The 12,911-nt window shown below is 40.0% G+C and overlaps 1 protein-coding gene across 1 annotated transcript in view; it reads right to left on the bottom strand.

The window, feature by feature from the left end:
• Positions 1-2,993: 2,993 nt before the first annotated feature.
• Positions 2,994-12,911, bottom strand: part of vwa5b1 (von Willebrand factor A domain containing 5B1) — a 59,819-nt gene continuing 49,901 nt past the window's right edge. Inside the window, 1 exon segment of the mRNA XM_039008747.1 lies at positions 2,994-3,806. Coding sequence (XP_038864675.1) covers positions 3,039-3,806 — 768 coding nt within the window. The 3' untranslated portion in view covers positions 2,994-3,038.

Below are 12,911 nucleotides of genomic sequence, written 5' to 3'. Positions count from 1 at the left end.
TCAGTATCATGACCACCGAGTTAGCCCTAATTAGGGTGTAGATCTTAATTTGAGCCAGCTTGCTACAGCAGGAAAATAATCCTGCAGCAAAAGGAAATGTGAATTGTTATGTGGATTATAATTAATGGACATTTTTGTAGGGGGTGATACATTTTCCACGGCACTCAGGAGGCAGAAGCCTTTTTAAACCTCAAATACACTACAAATTTTAGATTTTTCCTGATCATTGCTGCTCAATCGACTCAGAAACCTTGTTAAACAACATAAAGATGCTCCAATAGCCATGTTATCTATAGACAATGCTCATTTGTTCATGCAAAGAGACACAGCAAAACATGGGTTGGTCTGTTCTAACACCTCCCTTACACAGGTATTTTCTCTGAATATAGAAGCAGTAGCCTTGTAACAATATGAACATCAGAAGTCCTTATGCACATCATTTCTCTGACTAAGAAAGTAGAAAAATAATTATGAGGGAATAAAGTGGCAATAAACTAACTGAAAACCAAACTGTCATTCAGTGCTGTGCCTCTAATCCCTGAAGCCACAGTCAGTTGCTTGCACAAAAACTCTCCAGCAGAGTTTAAGTGTTGCTGAGATTTGAGGGTCACAGTCAAATCCCCTTTTGGGTACTGGCTTTGGAGGATTGCTCTTCAAAGCACTGTGTAGTGTGTACCATGTGCCCTGTGTAGTGTGTACCATGTGCACCATGTAGTGTGCACCATGTGCCCTGTGCAGTGTGTACCTCGTGTACCAGCAACAGGAGCATTTGTAGCTCTGTGTATAAAGGAAGGGTCAAGATGTATCACCTGTCACAACACTAATGAGCCATGGTTCTTCGTCATTCACGCTCTCTCTCTCAATACTTCTATCTCTCTCTCTCCATACCTCTCTCTCTCTCTCCATACCTCCATACCTCAATCTCTCTCACTCTCTTTCTCCCCACCTCTTTCCCCTACCTCCATCTCTCTCTCACTCTCTTTCTCTCCCCCCACGCTTTCTCTCTATCCCTACAACTCTGTCTCCCCGGTCCTCTCTTTCATACAGCATCTCTAACAGAGAGAGAGAAGGTATGTGCTTCCAGGTCATGGTGTTACTAGCATGACTAGATCCTTGTTATCCTAATGGGCTCTTTGCTTTCTCTGAGCCGTTGCTCCTTCCTACACTTGTTGTTAATGAGGCCCTCAGACAGAGTCAGGTACGGCTTACCACACCAATTTACCACACCAACGTCTGTAAAATAGAAATTGTTTTCATTTGGTCAAGTTCAATGAGAGACCTTCTTAACTTCATGGTGTTTTGAAGTGTGGTGCATCATCTACTGGCTATGAATAGTGCTGCCTATGGGTGCAATTCTGTTTAAATGTCAAGCATCATTAATTGAACATAAAAATGGACATAAACCACTATTGCACCATGCAGGGTAACATCTGTTATATTGTTTGTGTAGCGAACAGGACCAATAGTTTTATATTTGTCTTGATGCAAACTTCTACGGCTTCATGAGTGGATATATTTTATTACATGCAGTTGCATAGTCATACCACTGACATTTAGCAAACTGAGACTATGGAAGCCTTTACCAGCCTCAAAACAGTCAACAATCATATTTTCAAAACACACAGCAACAATCGAGTTGTACACAAGTAAAGCCAGCCGCCACAATCACTATAAGTTTACACAGATCACAATTAAATTACGATATTTCTAGAGGTATGTTCCAAATGGCACCCGACTCTCTATAGTGCACTACTTTTGACCTGGGCCAAATGCAGCAGAACAGGTTGGCTGTGGGGGAATTGCTTTGCTCCCACTGTTGATACATATTATAACACAAACATTGGTTTTTCATGCAGCAGGATGGATGAAATTTCAAAGCCTTAGGAAAATAATACTACCTGAGTAAAATTAACAAAGTTTTTGAGGAAATATGAGAGCAGAGTACAATGTCTTACAAAAGAGACAAATGAAAGGAAAGGACAAAGGAAGTAAAAGGACAAAGGAAAGGACAAAGGAAAGGACAAAGGAAAGAAAAGGACAAAGGAAAGGACAAGGGAAAGGAAAGGACAAAGGAAAGGACAGAGGAAAGGACAAGGGAAAGAAAAGGACAAAGGAAAGGACAGAGGAAAGGACAGAGGAAAGGACAAGGGAAAGAAAAGGACAAAGGAAAGGACAGAGGAAAGGACAAGGGAAAGGAAAGGACAAAGGAAAGAAAAACTCACTTTTTTTTTTTTTAGAAAGTTTCTATCACATTATTCAGAACACCTACAAAAGAAAACACGCTGAGCATTTTTTATATGGAAACACATTTGATATCAAACAATAACAGCAGAGAAACATCTAAATACGTATTTCTGATAACCAATCTTTGTTTGTCTTTAATCATTGTTAGGCACTTATGGCTACATAATGAATACAAAATAAACAGCGATAAAAGGACGGTCTCTGAACCAATACGAAAACATCAAACATGAGAAGAGGAATTGGCCATAGTTGGCAAGACAGCACAATCAGATCTGGGACCAGGCAAATGTTCATATATCACAATATTGATTTTGAAATGATTGTGACGATCAAACACATTAGATGCAATATAAATAATTGGAAAAGTCTCATGGGAATTCTTTTGGCATATTCTCTCATCATTGGACATCAATATGATGGAAATATTAAACATAAATAAAACAATACATATATTTTCATAAACTTATTTTTTAGAATATGTATGTTTACTCTTACACTTCTGATATCCTTCACCATGTGAATAGAATCATGTTTAATCAGACCCATAGCTGGTGAATGTATCCACCCAAAGGGAGACAACAAGCAAGTTTGTGCCTCTGGGAAGCTTCTGACATGTTTAGAAGTTCTCATAACAGAATCAATTCAACTACACAATGCTCACAATAGCTGCACTAACAAATTCGGCAATACTCAAAATGGCAAAAAATAAATAGTAGTAAATAAAGCGTTAGTCAGTTAGCATAGTATGGTTGAATATGTCCGGATGGATGACGGTGCATGCGATGCAATCAGCCTCAGACACTGTTGGGGTTGTAGCAGAGCATGTTGAGCTGCAGGTTCTCGTCCCAGTGTCTGAGGATGATAAAGAGCTGGTTGGCAGCAGACTTGACTGAGGCTAAGTCCTTTCCTTCAGGGATGGTCTGGGCACTGAGCCACATGCTAGCCTTAGCGGCTATCAGCTCCCACTCTATGAAGTAGCTGGCCGAGCTGTGCTCCAGCCAGGCCAAGGCTACAGCCGTGGCCCACACCATGCCCTCCGTATTCAGCCTCTTCCTGGACCCCGGGCCACCAGGGGGCGCTGCTGGGGGGGTTTCCACGCTCTCCGACTCCGAACCCCTTCCGCTGTCTGTCTGGGAGTGAGGGGAGAGAGGGTGCTCGGCATAGGTGGAGGAGGTAGGGGTGGAGGAGCCGCCCAGGAAGGAAGGAGAAGACCCAGGCCAACCCTCAGTCCGTGGACTCCTGGCCAGGTGAGAGGGGCTGTGCCCCCCCTGTCTGTGGCTGCTGACGACCAGGTCTCCAGGCTGGTGCTGGTGGTGGCCTGCCAGGCTGGTTTTTGTCTCCTTAGCTGAGCTCTCAAACGGAGATGGAGAGGTGGACCTGTGGCTGTCGTCTGCAGCGCTGCTGTTTGAGCGGCAGCTGGCTGAGTGGGAGACGTGGTGACCCAGACTGACCCGGTGGCTGGTGAAGGGAGACGTCCACTTCAGCTTGTCCATGGGCACGTTGATGGCCTCACACAGAGCGCTGTCTAGGCAGAACGCACCACATGCCAACTGTAAGGACACCTGTACCAGAGAGAGGTAGTTTAATACAAATTGTGAAATATATTTTCCTTTATTATGTTCCCCTAACCCTAACACCCCTCACCTAATTGGAGTAAACTAATGGTAAACTAACAACACATAGGCTTCTACTCCAAGCTTATACATACTATATACATGTATTTTATAATAGGTATCTTTTGTTTGTTTTTAGTCCCATCCTTCAGCTACTCTCAACCCCTCCCATCTATCTCTGAAGACCATCCAGTTTTTATATTTTTCAACTGTGCTGTGATGTTTCACAAAAGTTCTGAACCTTTCTATTATCATAGTTTCTACAGATTGTAAATTAAAGATAAACATTTTTGCTAAAAGTATTATTATATTATTGATCGATTGACTATGACTTTTCAAATCACCCAGCAGTGCTATTGGCAGAGTTAGCTCCAGGTAAATGTTGTAATTCTTCAGCCATTCCTGAACCTGCAACCAAAAACAAGCTACTGTACATATGGACAGTATCAAAACAAATTATTTAATGATTCTGTTTCTTCGCAGCAAAACCTGCAGAGCTAGGATGGTTCTATCCCCCATATACAGTGCCTTGCAAAAGTATTCACCCCCCTTGGCGTATTTCCTATTTTGTTTCATTACAACCTGTAACTTAAATGGATTTTTATTTGGATTTCATGTATTGGACATACACAAAATAGTCCAAATTGGTGAAGTGAAATTTAAAAAATAACTTGTTTAAAAAATAAAAACATTTAAAAAACAGAAAAGTGGTGCGTGCATAGGGACATTTATCCACTTTGCTATGAAGCCCCTAAATAAGATCTGGTGCAGCCAATTACCTCCAGAAGTCACATAATTAGTTAAATAAAGTCCACCTGTGTGCAATCTAAGTGTCAGATGATCTGAGTATACATACACCTGTTCTGAAAGGCCCCAGAGTCTGAAACACCACTAAGCAAGGGGCACCACCAAGCAAGCAGCACTATGAAGACCAAGGAGCTTTCCAAACAGGTCAGGGATAAAGTCCCCACAGTGAAGCATGGTGGTGGCAGCATCGTGCTGTGAGGATGTTTTTCATTGGCAGGGACTGGGAAACTGGACAGAATTGGAGGAATGATGGATAGCGCTAAATACAGGGAAATTCTTGAGGGAAACCTGTTTCAGTCTTCCAGAGATTTGAGACTGGGACGGAGGTTCACCTTCCAGCAGGACAATGACTCTAAGCATACTGCTAAAGCATTTAAATATATTGGAATGGTCAAAGCACAGACCTCAATCCAATTGAGAATCTGTGGTATGACTTAACAACGGGACAGTTGTAAATCATGCAGCGCCTTGTGTCACGATTGCAGATTTTAGAGAAACAACAAATGTCGGTACATATAAGTGTCTTATATCGGCTGAAAGCTTAAATTCTTGTTAATATAACTGCACTGTCCAATTTACAGTAGCTATTACTGCGAAAAAATGCCATGCTATTGTTTGAGGAGAGCTCTTAACAACAAAACACTTTTTTCACCGCGATAGGTTTGATAAATTCACCTCTGAAGGTGAAATGTGTACTTACATTCTGACATATTGCTCTGATTCATCATCCAAAGGGTCCCAGAGATAACATGAAGTGTCGTTTTGTTAGATAAAATCCTTTTTCATATCCTAAAAAGGTCCATATAGCACACACAATCGATTTTGTATTTCCACTCGTTCAAATTGCAAAGAAAGTAATCTGTGAAAATCTAACCCTAAACGTTGTTTCAACCAGCCAAATCACATTCATATGTATTCCTCAGAGATCCTAGAACGTAACCAGACTTCACTATATCATTAGGAGTGTAGCATATCCTATAGGACACCATATTTGGTCAGACAGCGACGCCTTCATGGCACGCCGATGACGCAGCCGGTCTTCACTTGAACGACTCTAACTTTGTCAAATAAGCACCAATCGGGGTCAAACAAATGTAGCTATATAGTCAATGAGCTGGGCTTTATGGGAGTATCCATAAACCCTGTATATGTCATAAAATGTAGCTACTAACCTTGTACGACAGCATGCCTTTTCCTTTTGGACAGAAATTCTGAGAATTCAGTTTTGAAGTTATGAAAACTGGTTGTTTGCAAATGTTGAACTTATAATATGGCTACTAATACTGGAAAAGCTAAATCAAAGTCCAAGTATACAGATTTGACAATATTCTTACAGATAAATGTAATATGAATGCAAACGTCCCTGGGTGACTTCATACTAAATGTCATGTGGTTCGCTCATACTTCAAGTTATTCATCTGAAACTTTGCACATACACTGCTGCCATCTTGTGGACACCATCGAAATTACAACTATATTGATGGCTAGAACTGGGACCTTTCTCTTGCATTTCAAAGATGGTGGTGGGGGGAAAAAGTTGTTTTTTCTGTGTATTTTCTTCTACCAGATCTATTGTGTTATATTCTCCTACATTCCTACATTCACATTTCCACAAACTTCAAAGTGTTTCCTTTCAAATGGTACCAAGAATATGCATATCCTTGCTTCAGGGCCTGAGCTATAGGCAGTTAGATTTGGTATGTCATTTTATGCGAAAATTGAAAAAAGGGGGATATCCCTAAGAACTTGTTTAAAGATTGTTGTACACCAGCGGAACCCATCCAACTTGAAGGAGCTGGAGCAGTTTTGCCTTGAAGAATGGGAAAAAATCCCAGTGCCTAGACGTGCTAAGCTTATAGAGACATACCCCAAGAGACTTGAAGATGTAATTGCTGCAAAAGGTGGCTCTACAAAGTATTGTCTTTGGGGGGGTGAATAGTTATGCACGCTCAAGATTTGTTTTTTTGTCTTATTTCTTGTTTGTTTCACAATAAAACATATTTTGTATCTTCAAAGTGGTAGACATGTTGTGTAAATCAAAATGATACACCCCCCCTCCAAAAAAATACAATTTAATTCCAGGTTGTAAGGCAACAAAATAGGAACAATGCCAAGGGGGGTGAATACTTTCACAAGCCACTGTATATAACATTCTATTGGTTGCAAGAATTTTGTATAATAAATTGAATCACGTGTTTCGTGTTTCAGCTAATAAACCATGTGCCATGGAATTGGTACATAAAAAATCTCTACCCAACTATTTTGCAATCTATATGGCACAGGTGTCACTTTTTTGGGTCCTAAAATGAAACTGGTATACTTTTTTTATTTGTCACAATTTTCTTAAACCAATTTTGGTCTTTAATGCAGAGCCGACAGACAAGTTCCTTATTTTTTCACCCTTCCATTTTTTGTGGTAATGCTGCAATTACATGGTTGTCATTTTGGGTAGAGCAGACATTTCCATATATTTTTCCATATAACTCCACCAGTCCTATTTATGATATCATCTACAAAGATTTTTTTTTTTATAAAATAAAAAAAATTATGTTTTTACTCAAAATATTTGTTGTATTATTTGTTCTGTCTTTTCTGGTGAATTTAACTGAAATTGCAACAAAGTTTTTATGGCTTGTTTTAAAAATAGCGATATTTTGGAGAAGATTTAATTTTCAAATAACCAAAAGTGAGAGGTTGTAATCTGAATAAAGGGAAAAAGGCCATTCTTGAACAAGGGGTGAGACATTCCTACTAATCTGCTAGAGAACCAGTTCAGATTTAAGTATAACTTTTGTATGACTGAAGCCTTTAGTGAGAGGTCTAATGCTTTAATATTTAATCATTCCTGCCCTCCGAATTCATATTAATTATATAAATAGGCCTGTATAATTTTGTCTAGCTTGCCGTTCCAAATAAAATTGAATAGTTTGTGCTCTTATAATTAAAAAAACAAGTCTCTAGGTGTAGGCAAGGCCATAAGCAAATAGGTAAACTGGGTTATGACTAAATTGTTAATCAGGGTGTCACGCCCTAATCTGTTTCACCTGTCCTTGTGCTGGTCTCCACCCTCCTCCTGGTGTCGCACATCTTCCCCACTTATCCCCTGGGTATTTATACCTCTGTTTTCTGTCTGTCTGTGCCAGTTAGTCTTGTTTGTTCAAGCGCACCAGCGTTTTGTGTCTCAGCGCCTGCTTTTTCCCAATCTCTCTTTTCTCACCCTCCTGGTTTTGACTCCTGCCTGTCCTGACTCCAAGCCCACCTGCCTGACCACTCTGCCTGGCCCTGAGCCTGCCTGCCATCCTGTTCCTTTGCCCCTACTCTGGATTACCGACCTCTGCCTGACCTGACCATGGGCCTGCCGTCCTGTACCTTGGCCCCACTACTCTGGATTATCGACCCCTGCCTGCCTTGACCTGTCGTTTTCCTGCCTCTGTTGTTACAATAAACATTGTTACTTCTACACAGTTTGCACTTGGGTCTCACCTGAAACCTGATACAGGGTGATTTTTATCCCCCACAAATAGACAGGTATTTTCCTTTCCATGGATGCAAGATCTTATCTTTTTTTGCTAACTTTCTATAAAAATGTATTGTAGTGAGATAATTTATTTCAGGATATGAATATCAAGTATGTCCACATCAACATCAGACCATTTTATTGGTGAATTACACGGTAATGTAAAAGTTTCATTTTTTTGTGATTCAATACGTAATATAATAACTTGGTTGTAATCCAGAGAGGTTAGAAAAATTATCTAGACCCTTTGAGGCTGTGGAGGGATCTAAATTGTGGATTTAAAAGAAAACAGTCATCATCTTACAATGACCCCTTTTGTTTTAAAGCCCTGGATTTCTAGCCCGTTGGATCTGATGGCCATAATAAATAGATATGCCGATATAGGACAACCTTGTTTAACTCCTCTTGACAGTTTAATACTTTCTGAGAAGTAGCCATTATTTAATATTTTACAACTAGGATTACTATACATACTGTAACTTAACACATTATACAAAGAGATTCTCAAACAACTAAATATTCCAGGCATTTATTAATGAATTCCAGTAGTACTTTATCAAAAGCCTTTTCAAAGTCAGCTATGAATACCAGTCCTGGTTTCCCTGATTTTTCATAGTGTTCTATTGTTTCCAATACTTGTTTTATGTTATCTCCAATGTATCCTCCATGTAAAAAACCTGTCTGATTAGGATGAATAAAATCCGCCAATACCTTTTTAATTCTATGCATTTTGCCCGAATTTTTGCATCACAACACTGAATTGTAAGGGGCCTCCAATTTCTTAAATGGACTGGACTTTATATTTACCACTTGGGTCCTGTTTCAGTAGTAATGAAATCAGACCTTCTTGTTGAGTATCTGATAATCTACCATTTTTATAGGAGTGGTTAAAACATGCTAATAACGGACCACTGAGTACATCAAAAAAGGTTTGGTATACACTACCATTCAAAAGTTTGGGGTCACTTAGAAATGTCCTTGTTTTCCATGAAAACATACATAAAATGAGTTGCAAAATAAATAGGAAATATAGTCAAGATGTTGACAAGGTTATAAATAATGATTTTTAATTGAAATAATAATTGTGTCCTTCAAACTTTGCTTTGGTCAAATAATCCTCCATTTGCAGCAATTACAGCCTTACAGACCTTTGGCATTCTAGTTGTCAATTTCTTGAGGTAATCTAAAGAGATTTCACCCCATGCTTCCTGAAGCACCTCCCACAAGTTGGATTGGCTTGATGGGCACTTCTTACGTACCATATGGTCAAGCTACTCCCACAACAGCTCAAAAGGGTTGAGATCCGGTGACTGTGCTGGCCACTCCATTACAGACAGAATACCAGCTGACTGCTTCTTACCTAAACAGTTCTTGCATAGTTTTGAGCTGTGCTTTGGGTCATTGTTCTGTTGTAGGAGGAAATTGGCTCCAATGAAGCGCCGTCCACAGGGTATAGCATGGCGTTGCAAAATGGAGTGGTAGCCTTCCTTCTTAAATATCCATTTTACCCTGTACACATCTCCCACTTTACCACCACCAAAGCACCCCCAGACCATCACATTGCCTCCACCATGCTTGACAGATGTCCTCAAGCACTTTTTTCTGCGTCTAACAAATAATCTTCTTTGTGACCCGAACACCTCAAACTTAGATTCGTCTGTCCATAACACTTTCTTCCAATCTTCCTCTGTCCAGTGTCTGTGTTCTTTTGCCCATCTTAAACTTTTCTTTTTATTGGCCAGTCTGAGATATGGCTTTTTCTTTGCAACTCTGCCTAAAAGGCCAGCATCCCGGAGTCGCTTCTTCACTATTGACGTTGAGACTGGTGTTTTGTGGGAACTATTTAATGAAGCTGCCAGTTGAGGACTTGTGAGGCGTCTGTTTCTCAAACTAGACACTCGAATGTACTTGTCCTCTTGCTCAGTTGTGCACCGGGGCCTCCCACTCCTCTTTCTATTCTGGTTAGAGCCAGTTTGCGCTGTTCTGTGAAGGGAGTAGACACAGCGTTGTACGAGATCTTCAGTTTCTTTGCAATTTCTCGCATGGAATAGCCTTCATTTCTCAGAACAAGAATAGACTGATGAGTTTGAAAAGAAAGGTCTTTGTTTCTGGCCATTTTGAGCCTGAAATCGAACCCACAAATGCTGATGCTCCAGATACTCAACTAGTCTAAAGAAGGCCAGTTTTATTACCTATTTAATTAGCACCACAGTTTTCAGCTGTGCTAACATAATTGCAAAAGGGTTTTCTAATGATCAATTAGCCTTTTAAAATTATAAACTTGGATTAGCTAACACAACGTACCATTGGAACGCAGGAGTGATGGTTGCTGATAATGGGCCTCTGTACGCCTATGTAGATATTCAATAAGAAATCTGCCGTTTCCAGCTACAATAGTCATTTACAACATTAACAATGTCTACACTGTATTTCTGATCAATTTGATGTTGTTTTAATGGATAAAAAGTTTTATTTTCTTTCAAAAACAAAGACATTTCTAAGTGACACCAAACTTTTGAACTGTAGTGTAACTCAACTGGTAAACAATCCAGCCCTGGAGTTTTCCCGGACTTAAAGGCCTTAATTTCATCAATAAATTCCTCCTCTGTAATTTGACCTTCATATTAGTCTTTCTGTACAGCACTTAATTTTACATTATTAATAGAAAATAAATCCATACAATTAACTTCGGTTAGTTGAGATGGAGGAGACTGAAACTAAAACAAAGCACTTTGTTTACTCTTTCAAAATATTGTTTGGTGACTCATGAGTGACTCTGTCATTCGTAACAAGTTTCAGTAAATTATCTTTGATAGCATTTCTATGTTGAAGATTAAAAAATCATTGAGCATTTTTCTCCCTATTCCATCCAGTTCAATTTATTTTTATAATATATTACACTTGATCCTTCTTGAATAAGTTTGTGCATTTCTTTTTGTTTTTCCTCTAACTCAGGTATTCCCAAACTGGGGTACGCATAATGCCGTCGAGGGTACGCCAAGTAAAAATGTGATTCAAATGTGTTTTTTTTACATTTTCAAGCAGTCCATTTATATTTTCCAACGGGGCTATACATTTGAGTGAGTTTTTTTTCCGTCTGTGTTGCCAGGTTTAACTGCCCAAAATAAAATGAAACCATCTAGTGTTCAGCGTAACAAGAACACAATGTCAAATACAAGGAGCCTAGTCAAATAATTAACATCCAATCACATTAACCGTTAATCTCTCGCGGGAATTCCACTAATGTAGCCAAACGTAGCTGCTGCTCATTCCGTTTGCTCGAAAATTGATAAATGGTTAAAAAAAGGAAGGCCCGCGTCCATAGAGACACATACAGTTGAAGTCGGAAGTTGACATACACTTAGCTTGGAGTCATTAAAATTTCAACCACTCCACACATTTCTTGTTAACAAACTATAGTTTTGGCAAGTTGGTTAGGACATCTACTTTGTGCATGACACAAGCAATTTTTCCAACAATTGTTTACAGACAGATTATTTCACTTACAATTCACTGTATCACAATTCTAAGTGGGTCAGAAGTTTACATACACTAAATTGACTGTGCCTTTAAACAGCTTGAAAATTCCAGAAAATGATGTCATGGCTTTAGAAGATTCTGATAGGCTAATTGACATATTTTGAGTCAATTGGAGGTGTTCCTGTGGATGTATTTCAAGGCCTACCTTCAAACTCAGTGCCTCTCTGCTTGACATCATGGGAAAATCAAAAGAAATCATCCAAGACCTCAGAAAAAAAATTGTAGACCTCCACAAGTCTGCTTCATCCTTGGGAGCAATTTCCAAACGCCTGAAGGTACCACATTCATCTGCACAAACAATAGTATGCAAGTATAAACACCATGGGACCACGCAGCTTTCATACCGCTCAGGAAGGAGACGCGTTCTGTCTCCTAGAGATTAACGTACTTTGGTGCGGAAAGTGCAAATCAATCCCAGAACAACAGCAAAGGACCTTGTAAAGATGCTGGAGGAAACAGGTACAAAATAATCTATATCCACAGTAAAACGAGTCCTATATCGACATAACCTGAAAGGCCGCTCAGCAAGGAAGAAGTCACTGCTCCAAAACCGCCATAAAAAAGCCAGACTACGGTTTGCAACTGCACATGGGGACAAAGATCATACTTTTTGGAGAAATGTCATCTGGTCTGATGAAACAAAAATAGAACTGTTTGGCCATAATGACCATCGTTATGTTTGGAGGAAAAAAGGGGGAGGCTTGCAAGCTGAAGAACACCATCCCAACCGTGAAGCACGGGGTGGCAGCATCATGTTGTGGGGGTGCTTTGCTGCAGGAGGGACTGGTGCACTTCACAAAATAGATGGCATCATGAGGAAGCAAACTTATGTGGATTTATTGAAGCAACACCACTTTCAATGTCAACAGTGAAGAGGCGACTCCGGGATGCTGGCCTTCAAGGCAGAGTTCCTCTGTCCAGTGTCTGTGTTCTTTTGCCTATCTTAATCTTTTCTTTTTATTGGCCAGTCTGGGATATGGCTTTTTCTTTGCAACTCTGCCTAGAAGGCCAGCATCCCGGAGTCGCTTCTTCACTATTGACGTTGAGACTGGTGTTTTGCGGTACTAATTAATGAAGCTGCCAGTTGAGGACTTGTGAGGCGTTTGTTTCTCAAACTAGAAACTCGAATGTACTTGTCCTCTTGCTCAGTTGTGCACTGGGGCCTCCCACTCATCTTTCTATTCTGGTTA

This window comes from Salvelinus namaycush, chromosome 14 (assembly GCF_016432855.1).
Source record: "Salvelinus namaycush isolate Seneca chromosome 14, SaNama_1.0, whole genome shotgun sequence".
Classification (NCBI taxonomy): Eukaryota; Metazoa; Chordata; class Actinopteri; order Salmoniformes; family Salmonidae; genus Salvelinus; species Salvelinus namaycush.
This window is presented reverse-complemented; position numbering and strand designations above follow the sequence as displayed.